This window comes from Vipera ursinii (genome assembly GCF_947247035.1).
Source record: "Vipera ursinii genome assembly, chromosome: 1".
NCBI lineage: Eukaryota > Metazoa > Chordata > Lepidosauria > Squamata > Viperidae > Vipera > Vipera ursinii.
This window is the reverse complement of record NC_139512.1, coordinates 143883312-143906506: the sequence shown is the minus strand read 5'-3', so window position 1 is coordinate 143906506 and position 23195 is coordinate 143883312. Positions and strand designations below refer to the sequence as shown.

The 23195-nt window shown below is 37.2% G+C and overlaps 1 protein-coding gene across 1 annotated transcript in view; it reads right to left on the bottom strand.

The window, feature by feature from the left end:
- Positions 1-23195, bottom strand: part of KIF5C (kinesin family member 5C) — a 103166-nt gene that overhangs the window by 52525 nt on the left and 27446 nt on the right. The window contains exons 4-7 of the mRNA XM_083359201.1: positions 15198-15302; positions 8429-8477; positions 4926-4981; positions 899-986 (exon numbers count right to left, since the gene is read on the bottom strand). Coding sequence (XP_083215327.1) covers positions 899-986; positions 4926-4981; positions 8429-8477; positions 15198-15302 — 298 coding nt within the window. The remainder of the gene's footprint in view (positions 1-898; positions 987-4925; positions 4982-8428; positions 8478-15197; positions 15303-23195) is intronic.

The following is a 23195-nucleotide window of genomic DNA, read 5'->3' as shown; positions in this document are numbered from 1 at the left end:
GTTCATTCCAGTGTCATCCTTTACAGTAGCCAGCCAACGAGTATTAGGGAGACCCCTTCAAGCCTGGAATACTTGATTATACATTTCTACCTTTGGGTCTTCTATTTACATGCTTGTTAAAAACTTCCAAAAAAAACCTAGAATGTTTTATCATCATTCTAAATTGTAAAACATAACAATGATTTATAATCAAGTGCACTTATACAGTTGCATCCACTAATCATTGCACGAAATGCTTTTGCCAATACAACTGTGGAATATTGCTTACTTAACTGTTCAGAAAATAATGGCCATACATTTTTAAATATTTGACCTTGAAAACAATTACTGAGGTTTAATATTCCTGGTTGCTCAGCAATAAAGGCTACATTCCATGAAACGTTTATTTTAAAACAAAATGCTGATCTCTGAGGACCCAGATTGTTGGGGGCAATTAAGCTGACTTTGTAATAATGCCGCTTGGGGGGTGTATGAAAGCCCTAATAAGCAGGCATATACATAGAATGAAGGCTACTGATAAGCTTGCAAACCGCCCTGAGTCTTCGGAGAAGGGCGGGATATAAATGGAATTAAAATAAATAAATAAAAATAAATAAATCTCCACTTGAAGCAAGGATCTGCAGTGCACTTTGTTCAGTAAGTATTTTAAAATCCAAAGACCAACATTCTTAAGCTTCAAAATGTCACTCATCATTTTAAAAAAAAACTTTCAAGTCACATAACTAGTAATCTATTTAATTGCTCTTACAGAGTTAAAACTTGAAGATGCTAATGAATTTGATGAAGAAAACGTATATTTTCTTGACTATTGTAAAATTATTGTTAATTTCAGCATGAGAGTAATTGAAATTATGTTTTTAGAATGTAACTGCCAACTTAGAAATGTAGGAATGCTTACTGGTAACAGCCACATGACGGTTTGTTTTCCCTTCATCAATGACATCCATAACTTCTTCAGGACTAGAGACAAATCTCTCTGTGCAGCCCTAGAAATGTGAAATTCAACATTTTTTTAGGTGAAATGTTCACTGGAAACAAACCTAAACCAGTAATTGTAGCTTCTCAAAAACTCAATTTATAAGCCTATATAAAAAAGAACTCAAATCTTCAGAAACAGCTGCAGAAATATATAAGAGGACCATGTACAGTATATGGCCAATATCTTCATTGCTCAGAATTAACCTATAACCAATCTGCAAAATTGACATGATTGCCCACAGAGATTCGTGCGGGTATGGACCTTGATAAACAATTCCTAGCTGTGTGGATAACTAATCCTGCATCCACGGATTCTTTTGTAGACCCATCTTACAGCATACTTTAGGCTCTCACCATTCAAGAGAATGAATACTATTTCATCGTGATTGGGAAACTATATTTTATATCCGATTTATATGCACACTGTGCATCTCTAGTTTGTTTTGGGTATTTATGCATGGTTCTAACATATGTTGAAGCTTATCCTACTAATAAACGGGGGAAATCCTATGATTTGCATTATATTCATTATGCAATAATGCAGGCAATTCAAACTGCCGGCCCGCAGGTCGGATGTATCATGCCGAAACCACGTCCATCCCATTGCCGGCAATGGGAAAAAAGTTGCGATACGTCGCACAACATCACGTGACGTTGCGAGTTTGACATGCCTGCATTAATGGTACTAATTAATTTCAAAGGAATGATTAACAAAATGAGACTATTAAAAAAACAAAAAAAAGTTTTGGATAAAGGAACTATTATCTACACAATTTTGATGAGAATATTATGGAAGAAAAATGAAGAAAATATCTCAGCAAACGCATTTAGTCAAAAGCAAATACAGGTACTCCCTCCATAAATGCATCCAGGTTGGACTAACTTGGGGGGTTTTCAATACCATTCACATGTAGATTTTTTCCTCCACAACTATAATTCTAAAAAAAGGAGTTCATTTATCCAAAAGGTCACTAGGTTGAATTTCAGTCTCATGGGTTTGCAATCTATCTTCATATCTAAGCATATATTTTTGGGTTGCATCTGTTTTAAATCACTCTTAAGCTTAGCCAGATCTTTAAAAAATGGGGGAAAGATGGTGACCTGGAAAAATTGGATGAAAGCAGGAATACTGAATTTGGACCAAATGATAGATGATAGGGATTAATTTGTAGCATATGCTGCATTAAGAGGCAAATATCTATTAGATGTAACTTAGTGGAAATAGTTACATTTGTTAACAATATCATTTGGACCAGCAGCCTTTTCAGCTTCTCAAAATATCCCAGACAGAACTGGTTATTTTTTAAAAAACTAAAAACCTACTATTAGTTTCTAAAGTTATTTGTTATGTATAAATCAATTTTATATGCACATGTGAAGAAATGAGTGATGTAAAGAATTAGAGGTTTCTATATTGCTAACACAATGGGAGAGTGTCTTCACTTCTATAGCAAGAGTGTCAATGGATCGATAGATAGATAGATAGATAGATAGATAGATAGATAGATAGATAGATAGATAGATAGATCATTAGGTAATTATATATATACAATTGTAACTGTTTATCATTGCAAAAACACGTAGTTTGTTTTTTTCACTTTTTAAGTAATTGTTATGTATATTTTTTGATAATGTGTGCGTCTCTGTGTTTTGTTTCTCTTTTTCTCTTATTTTAAAAAGAATAAAATTTATTTTAAATAATATAGGTAATCCTTGACTTACACTGATAATTTGGACATGTTGGGGATAGTGCAAGAGTGCTTGAGAGGTGTGGTGCAGGTTGGGGAGGGTGCATGAGGATGCCAAGGAGGTGTGGGAAGGGTTAGGAAATGGGGGGAGCTTGTGTGATGGAATCCTTCTTCATGACAGATAGGCAAATTTCTCAAGAATGATAGAAACGTTGCTAAATAAGACACCATAGGTTTTGGAGTATGATTTTACATATCAAACTCTGTCTCAAGAGTATAGATGGGGACAGTTTGACATTAAAATACTTTATGACTTGGGAGACAAGTTGCTATTTCAGGTTATCTGCTCTTAATTATCTGTCAAATATGAGATTATGTACAAACAGGTAAACATGAATTAGGTAAAGAATAAAAAGAAGGACCTATTGCAGCTTCCCTAAGTAGGCAGTTCAGATTCTTCTTATTTATTGGCAATTCAAATAATCCTGCTAAGCACTTTACTTTACAAACCTCACTGTACAATGGATGAATTATTATTGAATGCCATGCCAGACTAAACTAACTCAATAATCTTTTGATACGATTCTATCAGTTTAACTTCCAATAGAATTGTTTTAATTTAAAAAATACTTTTTGTTTCAGAAAATGCTCTAAGATAAAGGGCACTACGGATCCTGAAAAATTAATCTCAAAGAACATTTGGCGACATGCTGGAAAAAATAAAATAAAGAAAAAACCCTTAATTATGTCCAGTAACACTTAAGTAATAATTTTGATGAAACAATTAAAGCAAACTGATTTGCTTCATCGAAGAACTCAACAGGCTGAAGGGCTTAGGGCTGGGTGGCTTTAGAATCAGGAGAAGGTGACTGGCATGAAAGTAGCTTTTCCACACTGATGACTTTTCACAACCACTGACCTACGGTACTAGTGAGTTATTGCGAGAGCCCAGCAGTGTGAAAGGAGTTTTTCTGCACTGCTGGCCTCTTTTATCCACTGGTCAACAAAGGAGAGAATGTCAGAAGCACAAAAGAACAAGTCATATCACATCACTGTCTTTTTTCAACTGCTTGCTAACCCTTGGAAATAGTTCAACATGGAGATACTCTGGGGTGTTGGGTTGGCCACCTCCAGTGCGTGCAGTGGGATAAACCCTACCAGAGGTGACTAACCTGGGATTCCTCTTGGTAGAAGGATAAAAACATTTTCCTCAGCTTTTTTTTCCAAGCATGAGCTCTGCAGGGGTCTACAAAGCAGACTCACGAAGAAATAATGACAAAGGATTTTTGTAGAAATTCAATAAACTGTATACAGAGGCTAAAAAAAACTGCTGTAGAAATTCAGTAAGGTATGCACTGAAGAAATATTGCAAAGGAACCATGTTGCTTAGGAGGCAGTTTCAAGAAAGTACTTCATTTGAAGATTTCATCAAAACGAAGACCTTTGAAGCTACAATACAGAGTACTTGTTCATAGTCCATTAATACTTCAGACAAACAACTTTTTATACAAAAGGAATAATGGCACCTAGGAAGGAAGTTTGTAGTTTGCAAAATATTACAGGGCTGTAATATCTCTCCTTTCCTCCCATCCCAGGGTAGAAAGTAACAGCAAGAAGATCAAATAATCCTTGCTCTAACAAACTTATCGATAAATGGGATGCTAAAATAAAATAAGTAATTCCAAGGATTCTATAGCCTAACACCCTTTTCCCTTTACATTAATCTAGCTAATAAGACCTTGAAAATCTAGCATGCTTTTGTGAGGTGTTAGGAGGTTAACAAAATTAAAGTATAGATTTTCCAGTTGATTAAAAACAAACTACTCTTTCCCTTCATCCGGAATCAGTATGACGTATTGATGCATTGTTAGAGACATTCAGAGAAACAGAAATATTCTACTAGTAAAAAATTATACTTAACCTTTAAGAGACAGACATCCCTAAACTTAATTACTATGCTTTTCCATTTACATTATTTTGTATAATACTGCAACTACTGTTTTGGCAATTTTATTATGGAATTATTCATGTTATGGCTTTGGCTTCTCTTATTTAGGATTTCTTAATCTATTCAACCCTGAGCATATTTTACTATTTGTTTCAATGGCTACCTTGAGTTCTTAGTGTTAAGTCACCTTGGTTGTATTTGCAGAAAGATGACACACGTATTTTAAAAAGAAAGTAAATGTGATCACAAACTAATTCAAAGTGCATTTGAAATGGTTTTTTTTTTCCTTTTATGGGTAGAAGTGCTTTTACCTTGACATATGGGACTCTGTTCTTGTCTTCATGTACTGCAAGATTTGTTTTTGAAACTGTAAGAAACATAAAGGACCATCACTTAATGATGCATATAAATTGGATGACTGGCAAGAAAATCTGAATGTATTATAGTTCAAACAGTTCCACATAAGAAATCACCAATAAGTGTTTTCATCTAGGATTTGCATATTTCAAACCAAATGGGCTTTACCCTATTAGCTGCTTTAGGTACAAAATAACAACTGGAATGATTTAATAAGTAATATTTTGCATATTCACATTAAGGAACATGGAAAGGCTCAGAAACATGAAATACAAACAAATTAAGGTAAGTGTCAAACGGCCATAAGCTTTATTTGTTATGATGCATACAGAATTGCATATCACATATAAGGCAAAAACAAGATACAGACCAGTTCCACTATTGATTGGAATGATGCCAGGATACTATAGATAGGGTTACAGGAATTCCAGGCACAGTGCAAACAAAAATAATGTTGTGGTCTTTTTTTTGTATTAAGTGCCTATTAGATCCTATTCAGATGTTTCATTCTCAGCGCAAATATCATCACTTGTATGTCTGCCCTCTGAGAAATCTGCCAGTATGTTAAACCAAGGCTTGCTACATCAGGCAAATAGAAAATATGGATGAAATAATGATTTCTAGAAAATAGTTAAGTCAAGCTTTTCCAAATGGATGTCCTGGGAAACAATCATTTTTAAAAAAAAATCCATAAAACAGAATGCAAAACTGGAAATTGAAAGAACACAGCACTTTGCTATTCATATGAGATTAGGAATCTTCTTGAACAAAGAACTGGGATTTAAAATAGGGGGAAAAACAAATTAACTATGCCATTGCATTCCTTTTAAATGGCTGCCACAACTCCTGGCTGATAATTATATAAAGCTGTAAAATGCTTCTGAAAGTAATCCATTTAAAGCAAAACAATTATGGAGATCACTCTCAATAATAAAGTAGCAATATATAGAAAAGAGATTTTTTTTAGATTAAAGATCATAGTTTCCACTGCAAAACTGCAAAACTGGAATCTAGCTGAACATTTCTGACATAATAGCCCAAAACTAACTTATCATTAAATAGGAATATAGCACATGGTAAGGATTTCATTAAGGTTGGCAACTTAGTCTACATATTCTCTATCTTACAAAAAAGTGTTATGTGAAAATCTTAATTGACCAAAGCCAAGCAGGGTGGCAGAGGTCAACATCTATTGATCCATCAGGGGACAAGTAGCAGATATGGAAGATTACAATTTGGAGGGGGTCTTCTTAACAAGGACTTCATAACCAAGCTTGATAACTGATCATCTCCCTCCACTGGAACAGACAATTACCCTGATATTCAGACTATCTGATGTATTGTAAACTACTCAATCTGCAAAAATGTATGGAAGAAAGAGAGTAAATATATGCATGGATGTTTGTTAAAGGGAGTGTCTGTTAAAAATATATTGAAGGAAATGAATGATAAGATATAAAATTGTAGAATTAAGAGAAAGTGGAGGGAGAGAATAGCTTTGTACAAAGCTAATCTGATCTTGTGATGTGGACTGGATAAAACACAGAAGTGACGATGTAAGTTTAATTATGAATGAAAAGGCTAAAAGGCTAAAATATGTGACAGAACATAAGAAATGTTGACATCCACTATGGATGCCAATAGAAATCCATGGACTGGGATATTTCCCCATCGCCAAAGTGTTTATCCAGATGGATCTCCCAATCATGTGTGGGCTTTGCTTTTTTTAGTTATTTGTTGTATTTTTATTTGTTCTCATGGTTGCAAATGGTTTCTAAAAGGCACTTGGGGAATTTCACAGCTTTCTGGCAGGCAACAGGAACACTATTCTTTGATGTCTAGGCTGTCTCTTGTCGAACCATAGATTGTTTTTTTTTTTTGCTTTATTATATTCTATGGAAGCTGCTAAGATTGATAGATTGCAGCGAGATGTAAATAAAAAAATAAGTAAATAAATGCATGTAAAACTCCAGGAAATTATAATGGAAAAAGCAAATATGAATGCGCAGGAAAACAATACTACACTCTGAATAAAAATGGTCAATAGGAAAAAGTTATTCTGCTCGATCACATGACTGGATGGGTGAGAATGAAGTAAGACAGCACATTATTGGACCGTTTGGAGATCAGGATTATTGAGGACTATCTACTTAAAATGGCTTAGCTCTTTCAAATACACAATTTAAATGTAAGTCTATATGTATATGAAGGATAGAAACATGATAGATTAGGTAGGTACGTAGATCAGTAGGTAGATAGATAGATAGATAGATAGATAGATAGATAGATAGATAGATAGATAGATAGACAGACACAGACAGATAGAGATAGATACTTTAGATAGACAGATATCATTTTTGTTGATTATGATGAATGATTGAGAGAATTAGTGAAACTACAAGTTGAGCACACATTCTTAGTTTGAGACATTTTGGTAGCACTGTGAGTGATCCTAGGGAAAGTGGACAGAAAGGGAAACAAAAGTAGACTGACATAAGGAACAGAAAGTTTTTAGAAAAAAGAGGGGATATGGAAACTGCTTCAAGTAGAATAGAATTAATTACATTATAGAGCATTGCAAAAGTCTGTGGAATTACACTAAAGACAAATATGAAAAGGAGACTGGGAGAATGCCAGAATGAAAGACACTGTGGATGAGAAATATATCCTTGACAATGACTCCTGCAAAAGAACGAGAAAGATATGGAAGTGAAAACCTGCATTTGACAAGGGAAAGCATGCTATTTATGCTTATAATATTCTCCTTAACATTAAAGGGGGAAGGTAGAATCTTAGGAGAATTAGATTACATGCACTTAGCACAGAACTCCTAATGAGAGATTCAAGAGGTGACAATGGGCAAAATTTGGGATATGTAATAGATCTCTATCACAGGTTGTTCTTTTTTTAGCCAAGTCATTGAGATATGTATGTATGTGGGGCGGGAAGTCATCGTACATCTATAGAAGAAGAATTATGGACAAGGACAAGGATTCGTGATCTGCGTTTTGTTTAAGGAACAAATGTATAGGGAAACTCATGGGATGTTAGTTGGTTGAGGATATGAATACATCATACATGTAATTTTATATTAATTGTAATATTAAGGATTGGATATTAATTCTAGATACAAATGTCATCTATCTCTAATTCTTTTTTTTAAGAATTCTTTCTTTTTCAGTAATAGTTTCTGATGATCCCAATGAAAGGCACAAGCATCCAAGCAACCCTGTTTTCTGAATTCTGACAGCCCATTTTAAAGAGGGTCTCCAGAGTTTAGTGATTAAAACAATCCTAAAATGTTCAATATGGGAGAAACGGCAATTTTTGTGAGAAGGGACAGATTTAACACAGGGCTAAGGACAGATTTTAGAAAACAAAACAAAATAAACAAAATAAACTACCACAGATAACTATTAATAGATGCATTAAAATAATAAAATACTGCTTTACTTACCATCCAATAAATCTCTTATTTTGTCCAGGTAAATCTCAAAGTAGGAAACCTAAATATGAAAGCATGCCAATATTACAAATTCATTTGAAAAAGAAGAGAATAGATTGTTAAAGTTCTTTGAAAACATAGGGGATATATTTACTCAGCAGTTTCACTCAAACTAAGAGAAAACATTGAGGAAAAGTTTTTTTTGATTGCTTCTGGGCATTAGGATATGCCATCTCCATAGACCAAAATGTTTCTTTAATGGGCCAGAATAGAAGAGGCATCACCTTATGTCCTACTTTCAATCTCTTTTCTTCTGCTGTTATGGACATTAAAATATTAAGGCTGTAACAACTAAAAGCCACTATCCAGGCTGATTAATCACAGTACTGTTTCCAGTAACTTTGGAAAGTTTGGTGTCCTTTGGACATAGCTAGATATAATTATATATCATATCTAGCTATATATTAATAATATAATTATTAATTATATCATTAATTATACACACACACGTACATATACACATACATACATACGTGTTTGTGTGTGTGTATGTGCGCTAGGAATACAAAGTAATCGAACTCCATGATAAATGTAAAAAATGACTGTTTAATAAGCTAAATATTTGTCAGGCCACTGCCGACGTCATCAGAGTAAAACACCAGGGTGTGAAAGTCTGCTTATAAAGCCGCCATTTCAGCGCTCTGCTCATCGAGCTTGTCACTGGTCTACTGGCCCTGGTCGATCATATTTCTTCTAATTGCCTCGCCTCAGTCTGCGTGTTTTTGGATTCAGAGGATGGCTATAGGCAGTGCTTTTTTTTGTAAAAGAAAAAGGTGCCGGAACTCACACATGTCATACAACCCGTCTTGCCTACCCTACAAGGTTCCATCCAAAAAAGGTGCCGGAACTCCGTTCTGAGCATTCTATGAAAAAAAAAGCCCTGGCTATAGGACAAGAGGAACTAGAGGATGACTTGGCAACAACATACATCCGGACATGGCTAAAGCAGGCAGGGGAGGCAACGACGAGAGAGGCAAAGATGTTCAAATCCAAAAACAAACAGACTGAGGCGAGGCAATTAGAAGAAATACGATCGACCGGGGCCGGTAGACCAGTGACACACTCGATGAGCAGAGCGCTGAAACGGCCGGCTTTATAAGCAGACTTTCACACCCTGGCATTTTACTCTGATGACGTTGGCAGTGGCCCGACGAAAGCTTAGCTTATTAAACAGTCACTTTTTTACATTTATCCTGGAGTTCGATTACTTTCTATTCCTAGCATGAATATACCCAGGATTCATATTTTTAGCATAATTAGAGACAACATATATAAAGATTGGTGGCTATATAAGTGTTTTAAATAAATAAAGTAGGGACAAGAAAAGGATTGAATTCACTACCAATAACCCTTCACTGGTTCCTTTGTGAAAGACAGGAGCTGATCTAATCGCAAACAGCAGATTTATATCATAATATATTCTGGCATATGATCCAACTAAGATTGGATATACTCATTACATTTTGATCTGAATTTGATTAAGGGTAAAATTGAAATGGGAGGCTTTTTTTTAAAAAAAAAAAAAGCATTATCCTAGTTGGCTATATAAAGGATTTAATAAATTATCTGTAACATTGCCAAAGCTTTGTCTCCTTTTAAAATAATAGCTTCAGTGGTGTATAGGTAGCAGAAAAGAATTATGAGATAAAATTAAAGCTTCAGAAAAGAATAACTGGTGAAATTATTATTTTTAAAGGAGATTGCAAATCTTAATAGGATTGACTTGGTAAGAGTTCAAACCATACATTTTATTTATTTATCTATCAAATTTTTATAACAGCCCATCTCACCAAAAGCAACTCTGGGCGGCATCCAACAATACGCAAGCTAAATGCAGCATTAAGTATATATTCCTCTTATAAAATTCACAGTGTCTCACTACAAGGAAGAGGGGGAAAAGGCACACTAAGAACTCAAGACTTTTGCCTGTCAATGAGCAAGGAAGGACATGTATAGTCTATGGAGATTATTTGGAGCTATATTGCATATATTGTGGGTGGCAATTATAGCAAAGGCTGACTCCACAAGTACTTTTTTTAACGCTCTTGGGAAAAGATCTCATCTCTATGTTCCTTTACATTATGCATGCATCAAAAGGTACAGGATGTTCCACCAGAAGAAAATGTTCATTGTCCTAAGACTGGATCAATATACATCAGGGCTTTACCATATTAAATAGTTCCTTCTGCTGTAGGACTCAGGACTACAGCAAAAAAGACACAGCAATACAAAGGGTGTCTTTAAACATGCACAATATGTTTCCCATCATTCAACAAGAAGTTCCCCAATGTAACTGGAATTAGGAACAATCAAGATGGAAGACTTGAGCCACAGAGCCTGTTAATTTTGAGCCGTAAGCAGATTTGGGATCAAGAGAGGATTATTATTGACTGTTTTGCTTATCAATTGAAAGGATTTTAAGAAGAGGGCAGTTAAAGGCTAGGGAGCTATGAGGACAGCAATAAGAGTGGGTCTAGGATAGGGGTCTTCAAACCTGGCCCTTTTATGACTTGTGGACTTCAACTCCCAGAATTCCTCAGCCAGCATGCCTGGCTGATGAATTCTGGGAGTTGAAGTCCACAAGTCATAAAAGGGCCAAGTTTGAAGAACCTTGGTCTAGGACAACTCACCATAGCCAATGCACCATGGCCAACTCACACAGTCAACTCGCCGCAGGACGAAAGTTATATAATATTGAAGAAATAGTGAAATAGAATCATTAAAGAAAGGATGCAAAAGGAGGGACAAAATGAAATGGGAATGACAAATATTAAAATATTTTTTTATTATTTTAAATAATTAAATAAAATAGTTGAATTGTCCCATGGTGAGCTGGCCATGGTGAGTTCACCATAGTGAACTGGCAGCAGTGAGTTGGCCATGGCGAGCTATCCCATTCTGGTAAAAGGAGGTTCAACCATGACAAGGGGCACAGTGTCCTACAACAATAACATTTAGAATACTACTAAATGAGATAAGGAGAATTCAACACTTTAATATAGAAAGATCTGCAAGAATGGAACTGCAAAAAGAGGGTTTTAAAAAAAACACCCCAAAATTGGAAATAAAACATTAGTTCTATATTTCAAAGTCCTACGCCCACAATAAATATTTTGGAAGAAATCTTTTAAGAGATCTTCCAATATGCAAGCTCAATAAAACAACCCAACAAATAAAAATAGACATTGTTCCAATAGTCAATCTCCCCAAACAAAGATTGTGAGACTGCATTGAGAATCCCTTGAAAGATCACAACTGTCATTTAAAAGCTTCTTTCCAACTTAGAAAATATAATTTGCAACCAGTATGAATGAATGAACTTTTATTGTCAAAGTACAGCCATGTATACATTGAGATTGTCTGAGCCTCCCTTCGTGCCCCCACCACAACTCACAGTGACAACAAACTCACCATCTTGTTACACCATTTGAGCTAATTGCACAATACACCAGCCTCGCAAGTCAATCATACATAAAGTTATTTCCCGTTCAAGAGCCTGACAGCCCATGGATAGAAGCTGTTCTTCAGCCTGTTGGTACGGCTGGCTATACTCCTGTGTCTCCTACCTGATGGTACGAGAGTAAAGAGGTACCGACCATGGTGTGAATCGTCCCTGAGAATTTTCCTCACTCTTCCAAGGCAGCGAGCCCTGGCGATGTCATCCAGTGGTGTCAGGGGACAGCCCACGATGTTTTGTGCTGTGCTCACCACCCTCTGTAATATTTTCCTATCCGCGGCTGTCAGGCCAGCATACCAAACCACAATACAGTGCAAGAAGGCGCTCTATAGTAGACCGGTAAAAGAAGGTCATTAGCCGTCGTTCTACCCTGTTCTTCCACTAGTCCCTGAGGAAGTGGTGTCTCTGTTGGGCCTTTCTGGCCACCTGGGTTGTACTGACTTTCCAGGTAAGCTCTTCACAGAGGTAGACTCCCAGGAATTTAAAGGAGGAAACTCTCTCCACACATCCCCCCCTGATGTAAAGTGGGGCAGGTTCCTCTCTTTTCCTCCTGAAGTCTAGCACCATTTTCTTTGTTTTGTCAATGTTCAGGTGCAAGTTGTTCTCTAGACAACATAAGGATAGTTTTTGTACCTCCCCCCTGTATGCTGTTTTATCTCCACCTGTAATAAGACCCACTACGGTGGTATCATCTGCAAAATTAACGATTGCAGTGGATGTGTACAGTGAGTACAGGTAGGGGCTAAGCACACAGCCCTGTGGCGAGCCCATGCAAAGCTTCAGAGGGATGGATACAAAGCAAACTGGGAAAGATTTTGCAGAATGAAGGAGGAATTATATGAGAATTTCACTCATTACTCCATGGTTTATTGAAAATAAATTTATTGTGTTTAGTGACACTTACTCATAAGTAAACATGCACATAATTGTACTTTGAGAGTCTAGCTCAGTTGGCTTGTATTTAAAAAACAAAACAGGGAGTGAATAAATGCTCATAAATTTTATCAGATCTAGAAAAAAAAACCTGTTGGCCTCAGACTGGAAAACAATCTCACTGTGTTCTTTAAAAAACTGCATAAATTATTATACAGTTGTACTTCTTTCTGTATAAATTATTAACAAGCATGAATAATTATTGATTCCTAGTCTAACTTGGAATTTCTACAAAGTGCTTGCATTTTAAGTTTGCTTATAAGTCTAGTATCATCACTTTTACTTGACTTTTGGGTTTCTGCCAGAGGTGTATTGTCATCAGGAATTTATAACTAGCAAGCTAATGTAATCATTTTATCTAAAACCTCCACCCCTTTCCTCCAGCATGAAACTATGTACCTAATAGCCTAAGATTTTTATATATGTAATACATCATTTTTTTGACAACTATGTGGACAAAATACTGATTTATATTGAAGTGTTGATATCAATATGGAAGCCCTATAGTTCTTCTAAGAGAACGTTCCCACCACAGAACCTAGTTTAATTAAGGTTTCTTTTTCAAGTAATTAAGGAAGAGCTACATATCAGTATGTATAAGAATGGCAAGAAATCATATGAAAACTTTAAGCAAACTGAATTTAAAGTTCTCCCAAAATTGTAAGTCCATTTTTAAAAGTTATTGTTTAAAAAGCTTGAGAGCTTGAGAGAAAAACTAAATCTGTCACTTTTACCCTTGAGGAAAACAGGAAGATAAGAAGATGCTTGGGCAACAGAAATCAAACCACAAAAAACAGAGCCTGGAAGAAATTTAGATGATAGATAGATAGATAGATAGATAGATAGATAGATAGATAGATAGATAGATAGATAGACAGACAGACAGACAGACAGACAGACATAGAGAGATAGAGAGATAGAGTGTGCGCGCACGCACACACACATCTCCATATTTTTCATATAATTAGATTTTTTGCCTTTCCTATTTTTTCATCATATAAGGATATCTACGTGTCTGAATAAGTTCTTATTCATTTATTTTTGTTTAAAGAGCAATGTTTCAACAATGACATTTTATCCAGAAAAGCATACATTGCATAAACATTTGTTTCAGAGCCAAAACATCTTTGTTTTCAAATGACACTCCTTTTGTATATTCAGATTGCCCAGTTACTGACTAATGTTCATTTATATATGTTGTCCTAGCAATATGAAGCTAAGTCGATTTTATTATATGACCTCACTTAGGATAAATTTAAGAATATCTGAACAGCCTAATTAGAAATACATTTCTCTTCTATTTTTGCATTTAAGAGGTTATGGAAAACATATGTAGTGTAGTGTTTTATTTAACATCCAGAGAGTTTTAAAAAGGCTATGGTATATAAAAAATTATTAGAGTCAATGACTACCTTACAAAGAAGTTCTGTTTCTTTTAATCCAAAATCTAGTGGTGCTAATCCATCAAGAAATGTTTATATAATTTAGAAGAAATGCTGAATATTACTCTGTCTTAAAATACATATAGATCAAGTTTTTGACATAAATGTGTAATCTAAGTAACATTTTGTGCACTCTTATTGATGAGGACATTATTTTTTCTAGCAAAGCAATAAAAAAATGGCCCAATCCAAATAATTGCTATTACATAAAGTGTATTCTTTAAAAAAAATTGCTTTTTTGTTGTTTTAATTGTGCTTGTTATTTTACTATGAATATACCTCAATGTTATGCCAATCAAAAAACATTTTATCTACACAGTGCAATGCTAATTCTATCAAATCAAGCATAATCCCAGGATCATCCAGTAACTCAATGAAAGGCAGAATGTACTAAACTCCTAAATTTTGATAGCATGTTCTGGAGTGACATGTAACTATTTCCTTTCCAGAGTAAAATAGAGACTGAACTAGCTCCAAATATACTGCTTATGCTTACTATACTCCAAAAGAAGTGTCTTCATTTTGTCTAGAAAACTGAGTTACTAGAGATATTATGTCCAGATATTGCACTGATTGAGATTTCTTTTTTATTTCACTACTTGGTTTAATTTTCTTGAAGCTACATTTGAGGAAATTAATCACTCAATATCCACTTTTAGTACCGACAATGCAGATATAAAAAGTCATTGTGCCAAAAAATGGATGGATGGGAGGGCAGAATCTTTTCTTAGCAACTGTGTGGTGATAAACTATAAACCCAAATTTATTCTTTGAGGAACAAAAATGCATACACAAGGAGAATAGTAAATGTCAAGGAAAGAGGTTACCACATTCACAATGGGGTTTTCCCCCCCTCCACACAAACAGTTTGATCATTATATGATGTTACCTTTATATGGAATTCTAGATTTTCATCCATGGAATAAATGTGATCAAAGATGTCATGTGCAATTCTTGGAATTATTCCCATCAGCTGTGGGTCATGCAGCTTCCCCTAAAAGTGCAAAAAGAAAATGAAGTTAATCATATCATTTTGTGGAAATTAAGGTAGTCATCTGCTACTTATTCAAGGAAAAGCCTAATTAAGATGGCTAATTTATATTGATGTTAATATACTGGTATTAAACAGTGCCACAGAATTTCTACGAAGGAGTCCAATATCAATCCACTGTTCACCTCCAGCTCTAGCAAAGCCAAAACCAAGTCATTATTTTTTAACATAGAGTAATAATGTCAGCCAGGCTATTCAAAACAAATAAAAGGGAGACTTCCATCTTAAATACTAAAACTGAATTACTTAATAGTAAGAAATTAATGAGAAATGGAAGAATGGAAGATGGAAGTATAATAAAATCTGCTGATTGCTTGGTCAGGCTTAATGCCAGCAGCGTCTGCCTGCACAATCAGCTTCCTTTGCTTTACTCAGACCTTTAAAGAAAAAAAAGATAAAAATATTTTTCCTGACTACATGCCTTTTTTCATTTTTCCCCAGAAGTAGAAATTAGCCAGGGCTACAATAATGAAACTCTATTGGCATCAAAAGTAGAAACATACCAAAAGCATGTAATATGAAAATAAGAAATGGAAAATGTGGTTTGTCCTCTTTCACCTCATGATTTTAAGATCGTGGTCATTCTGGCTGAAATACCGGGCTCTTAATTTGAACATATGTACATGTAACCAGGGATACACAGAATGATTTCAAGAACAAAGAACATCATACAAATCCTCCCCACAAAATGAAAAATGCTGCAAACATCAGAACCTAATATTTTTCATTACACACATGGAATTTAAAACTGAAAAGATATAAAAATTCATTGATTATTACTCTGCAGGGCTACGAAAAGATATTCACATACAGTATGTTCAGACAGACTCAAATACTTCGCAAAGTGTGCTTGGTAATAAAGAATATAAGAGAAAATGAATGGAGACAAATTGCAGGGAATAAAGTGCATAGGACTCAGAGTACTAACGTCAGATTTCAAAAGAAGCAGATTGATGCAAACCAATTTTCAGAAATTTCTATCTCAATTACTCACATTATAGTCCAATGTGAGGAATTCAATATACATTTATTCGGTTTCAGAATTAAGAATATGAAACATAAAATTAATTGGACTCTTTTCTGACATGGAGGTTAGAGGGGGGAAAATCATGATAAGAAATGAAATATCTGGGTTATCTGGATAACCTGCAATTTCCTGAAATTCTAGGGTGGCATTAGTTTTCCACTGTAAAAAAATAAGCTTTTTTATCATCATCTGCGAACAATGGAATTTCTTGTTTTTCATGTGAACAGAAATTTCCAAAATGTTTGCATAAGATTCAAAATTACATTCAAACCAAAACCAAATTAGGTTTTTTGTTAAATCTAATTAATCAGCTTGCATATATTAAATCAAAATGGAGGAATAGCAAGACAATTTCATATCATTATATCTTGAGTGCCCACTTTCTTATTTTATAGTTCTAGAACAGTGGTGGCGATCCTATGGCATACATGCCAGAGGCGGCACTCAAGAGCTCTCTCTGTGGGCACGCGTGCCGTCACCCCAGCCCCACCTCCCACCGCGGCCCCCTCCTCACCAGCAGCCCCCCTGGAGGAGAGTCGCCCCTGGACGTGGCCTGCGCGGAGCAATGCAGCCAAGGACATGGCAGCCGGGCAGCAGGGACAGGACTCCGCCCTCACGCCCCATCACATGTAGATGATGCTGAGGGGCGCGGGAAGAGGGTGTGGCCGGCATGGCACTGCAGGGCCGCCTGGGCGGTCTGCTATGGAGGCATTAAGTGGCCCTGCAAGGGGTGGTGGTGGTTTTTGGGCACTCGGTGTCTAAAAGGTTCGCCATCACCATTCTAGAATAATGAAGTTGACAAGCCTATTAAAATATTATCTAAGATCAGGGCTTTTTTTCTCATAGAACACTCAGAACGGCGTTCCGGCACCTTTTTTGGGGGGAAAATTTTTTTTCAACAAGCTGTGTAGCAATTCCTATTGGCTTTCAAAATCCAATAGAGGGAGCTCTATTGGATTTTGAAAGCCAATTGCTGCTGAGCCCGCCAAAAAACCCAGCCAGCAAACTTTGCACAAAGAAGTTGTCTGCAGCGAAGGCTAGTTGTCAGGAACTTTGCACCATCTCAACGGTAAATAAGAAAGGGCAAGGAGTGGGAGGTGGGTTTTGCAGAGTGCATGTGCACTTCTTCCTTATGCTCACCTGTCAGCCAGCTGGTGGCCTACCCGGTGCTGGACCTGGGGGGTAGTTAGCGTGTGTCTCCGAACCATATCCATGTTGGTCTTTCCCGGCTGTGCCTTCCTTGTGTGATGAAACCCAGACACGGAGCTGCAGCGGGCATTGTTGCTAGAGGGGGACCAAATGGGCAGCGCAGCTGAACCCCAGGGGCTGGGGAGGGAGCTCAAGGAGGCAGCCCGGGGTGTCTGTGTCAGACACCTCGCAGTCCTGCAGCCCATAAATAGCCACAATGTCCAGGAAGTCCCCCAGCGGGTGTCCAGCTTCCTTGGCATGGTGGGGAAGGCAGGGGGCTTGGCTTGCTGTAGACCAGGCAGCTGCAGGGCGCCACCGCAGCCCCCATCATGCAGCCGCTGCCCAGGGCCAGCCCCGCCCAGCCGGCAGTATCGTGAAGTGTGTTGGCCTAGCCGGCGCAGGCGGGCGTCCATCCGGGAGGCGCTGACGGCCCCGGCAGGCAAGTGGAGGAGTGTTTGCAGGCTTCTACACCCTGGCGGTGCCCGCCAGCAGCTGAGCAGTGGGCTGTTCTCGCCGCCGCCCTGGACAGCCCAGCCAGAGGTGAAGTGGGTGGCCCATGGAACGCCATCATGTCTGGTTGTGCGCGCAGCGGCGGCAGATCACGCAAGAGCAACTCCGGCTGCACAACTCAGAGCTCTCCAAGCGGCTGAGCGCTGCTTGGCAGCGCCTCGACGCCGCTCAAAAGCAGCCCTTGGGCGGCGTCGAGGCGATGCCAAGCAGCGCTCAGCCGCTTGGAGAGCTCTGAGTTGTGCAGCCGGAGCTGCTCTTGCGCGATCCCTTGCTACAAGAGAAAGCAGGCTGAAACGGAGTGAGGTAGATTGCCAGGAATGCAAATCGGCTGATCTGGTGCTGCTGCAATCTCCCTCGTTTCAGCCTGCTTTCTCTTGTAGCAAGGGAAGCTGAAACCGAGTGAGGGAGATTGCAGGAGTGCGAGATCAGCCGATTCGCGTTCCTGGCAATCTCCCTTGCTCCGTTTCAGCTTGCTTTCTGCAAGAGAAAGCCGGGCTGCAGGGCCGCCTCCGCAGGTACTGCTCTAACGTGGAGAGGGAAGGACAAAGAGGGAGGGAAGGAAGAAAGGAAGGAATGAAAGAAGGAAGGGACAATGGGAGAGGGAGGGAGAGAAATAGAGAGAGAGAAAGAGGGAGAGAGAGAAGGAGAAAGGGAGGGAGAGAGAAGGAGAAAGAAAGGGAGAGAAATAGAGGGAGAGAAAGGGAGAGGGAAAGAGAGGGAGAGAAAGAAAGAAAGAAAGGGAGAGAGAGACAAGGAGAAAGGAAGAGGGAGGGAAATAGAGGGAGAGAGAGAAAGGGATAAATAGAGGGAAAGAAAAATAGGGAGAGAAAGGGAGAGAAAGAGAAAGAAAGGGAGGGAAATGGTGATAGAAAGAGGGAGAAATAGAGGGAAAGAGAAAAATAGGGAGAGAGAAAGAAAGAGGGACAGAGAGGAGAGAGAAAGAAAGAGGGAGGGGGAAAGAGGGAGAGAAAGAGAAGGGGAGAGAGAGAAATTAAATTAGTAACATGATTGTTAAGTGAATCTGGTTTCCCCACTAAGGTTGCAAAAGGTGATCACATGACCCTGGAACAATGTGACCATCATAAATATGAATCGATTGCCAAGCATCCGAATGTAAATCACATGACCCTGGGGATGCTGCAACGGTCATAAGTGTGAAAAATGGTCATAAGTCACTTTTTTCAGTGCCGTCGTAACTGAACAGTCACTGGGCGACTGGTGGTACTCGGACATTGCCTTGTCCTAAAAGTGGTGCAATGGATGAAAAGGTTGAAAAGCCCTGTTTTAGTATACCGGTACTATTTGGTTCAGAATATTTTTTTTCTTGTTTTCCTGCTCTAAAAACTGGGTGCGTCTTATGGTCAGGTGTGTCTTATGGTCCGAAAAATAGGGTAGTTCTTGCCTTGCTCAGCAGTGCAGGTTGATCCCTTTCCATCGTCCCACCCTTCCTTTCCTCACACAGCCTGTTACTTGACTAGCACATTAGATTACAATAAATTACTGGTTGACCTCTACCTTCTGGAGTGTTCATTTTCTAATTTTATGGCCTGTATCAATCAGATTATTGAATGGTGTCTGAAATGCAGCCATCTAACACAGAAATCCAAGCCACATGGAGTGGAGCCTTAAGAGCCAGACTAGAGTTTACAGATGCTCATTTTTCATAAACTAAATCCTTGGCCAGGAGGCAGAATCATGCATCTCCTTCCTTGTGATCAGAGTTACTGATAAAACACACTATGCAAATACACAGATCTGGGTCAGTAAAGAATCCATATAGATAGTCTGACAGTATTTCTTATTTCTTTGAATCCACAAGTAATCTTTGAATTGGACAGCATATCACATACCTGTGTCTGATATTATTACAGAGTTATAAAATAGACTGCTGTCACTAAATAATTATATGAGATTCTAGATCTATCAGCCCAGTTCATCGAAGGTCTGAACTCCCATGCAGTGAAAAGCAGATGTGTTGCAACTTCTGTTTGTAGTTATCCACGTTTCTGCACACTGAGATAATCGGCCATCGTACAAATACAGAGCCTATCATGCTTTTATATTAATATATGGAACAAAATGTATGTTAAGAATTGAATATATAATTGTTTAATTATATAAATAAATATATAAATAAAATTATATAAATAAATAACAAGATGAGAGTTCCGGCACCTTTTTTTTTTTAGAAAAAAAGCCCTGTCTAAGATAGTGCAAAAACATGAAAAAATGTTTAGTCACATTTTGAGAGCTTAAGATATGCCTTTAAGATAATCGTCTTTAAGAGCTTAATCATTGATTTAATATGGGATAACCCATTTTTTAATTAAAAGTTATTGCAAATAATTGATATCCACCCTGACAATATAATGTATAATTGCTTATTTAAAACATTGTAGATTTAGTATTCAGAACACAACTTAACACTGACTGTGATCTACATGTTTTAGATGCTACTAATGTATCTGGATCAAATTGTAAATCAAAATACATTTTAATCAGAAATTCTTTCTGCAGTTTTAGAGAATCCAGATTCCTTTTGCCATGGCTGACCTGATCTCAAACATCAATATTCTTAATAGCCATTCATGTTTACAGCATTTCTAAGACTGTCTTACTTTTTATAAGGGACAAACTTGCATGTCACTAGTAAGACTTATTGTAAATCAAAGGGCTCATTGTAAGGGTGACAAATTATTATAAATATCTTCTTCTGCTTTCGTTGTATTTTCTTGCACATTTGTATTGGTTATATAATTTTGATATGGTCAGGTGACTAAATCAATAAAGTTTCCATTCTACTCACTTACATCATGCATATATTTCAATTTTTAACCATCTATTTATATCTTTATTAGAAAACATTTCTAAAATGGTTATTCTATAAAGAAGATTTACTTGGAATAGTAATTCCAAAATATTTAAAATTATTCAAACACCAAAGTAGCTACCAAATTGGTCTCTGTGGGACCTTATGCTATAACTATATTTGGACTACTGGAAGATATGCAGAGCTGGTAAAAATGAAAAATAGTCCTTGGTTTAGATAATCAAAGAGCAGAAGTTATACCATCCAGAACATGTTAACCTCTGAGTTGAACATCAACCAAGCCAGTCAAGCAGTACTGATAATTATAAATATATTTGGGGAGGTAAAATTAAGAATGCAATTAGGTGGACTCCATTTTTTTATCTTCTAGATTAACTCTAGAATGGCTGCTGCCACATAAAACTGTATTTATTATTTTAAACTATTTTTGAGACATTTTTTGATCCAATTCAGTGCTTTACACGGAGAAGCATGCCAATACCTGAGCAGTGTAATATTCCTAGCTCCTTACACTACTTCACAAAAAAATCTAGCACATCAATCCCTTTCATATTTCTCAGCTGCAGCTCTTTTTTGCATGGAGAGTCACGGAATTTGAACCTAATCAATTAAGAAAATTAAAAACGAAAAACAGAATATGGAATAGCTGTCTGACTCTGACACTGTCTTTTAAATTGTCTGTCTGCAAGGAACACGTGGGAAGCAAACATTTTTAAATAAAAGGATATTCCAGTAATAGACAACATTCCTCTAACAAGATAGAGGACTGTGATGACACTACATATTACACTGCAATATATACTTGGTTAAGAAGAAATGATTTGGCTACTGTTTCCCAAGTGTCTTAAGACTAAATGACTCGTTGTTGACTACATCCATTTGAGAATTTCTAAAAAGGGCCCAATTTAGAATATGAGTGCATAATTTAAAATGAAGGTCCTTTAATAATACTTCAACCTTCAGAGGCAGATTGTCAGATTTACTTTTATGTTACTATAGTCTTTTTGGAGGACGTGGCAAACAAAATCCCCATGTGCTATTTATTGCTTGAAAATCTTGAAGGATTAACATTTGAAATAAGAAGTATTTCATAGTAATTCCCCATCCTTGCAGAGACTTCCCTCTGAAAAGGAAGTTTTACATTACATAAGAAGGATTAAATTAAAAAGACGATTTAAAAGCATCTACCAAATGATAGATTTAAATCCTTGTAATGAGACACATATAAAAAGAGGCTACTGATGCCTTTCTCCTTTTTTCCCTATTGCAATCTGAGCCTGTAACTGCCAACATGATCTATGTGTCATTTCCCTATAGAGAAATTGAAGACAATCCCTTTGTCTGACACTACTACAAATCTGTTCTCTAAAAGGTAACAAGGAAAGGTGTTAATGAGAATTGGAGACATTCTATTGGGAAAATCAATTGCTTTATTAAAAAAAAAGATTGATTTCCCTTTTATGGCAAACAGAATGTCTATTTATTAACGTGGCTTTATTTCACCCCTCCTTCAGATAATTTGAGGGACTGCTTCTTTCTTAATGATGTAAAATGCAAACAAATCACCAAAATATAGTTTAAAAACGGATAGGTAAGATGTAGCCCTAGGACCACAGGAAACTCATTCACATCTTAAGAAGGTGCAATTGGGTGGCAAAATGGCCCTTTTTTGGGGAAGTATGGAAGTAGAGGTAACATGTCCTGGAAATCTAGAAAAAAAAACCACAACCACACCACTATAATCCAATTATTTTGATAGTGAAAGACTGTTGCCTAATTTCATTCCTTTTGGTGGGGATAAAGATAAGTATAGAACTTTTTTGTCCCCTGGGGCCTCCCACCTTTACTTTTCCCCCTTACATCTCCCAAATTCTCCCAATTCTTCTGGTGACATTATCATGGCCTCCAGCAGCTATCCAGATGATCAGGAGACAGGTTTGCAGCCTGGCCACTGTGGAAAATCCTTATTTCTACCCAAGTCTCAATTTGGAAGAGATTTGATATCTAGGAAAGGGGTCTCCAACCTATCGGCCGTGGCCTGGTACCGGGCTGTGGCCTATTGGCCACTGGGCCCCAGGAATGTGAGAGCATATTTCCCTGCTTCTCCCTTTCCCTCCGGGCCACCAACCCGGAAAAGTTGGGAAGCTCTGATCTAGGATATTCTATTTTTACACAGTTCATAGAAAACTAAACCTGTGCATCTACTGCATCTCTTTAAAGTAACTGCATCTTTTCCTGGGAAAAGCACATCAGCAGTGAAAGGCAGCTTTAAACTTTACAT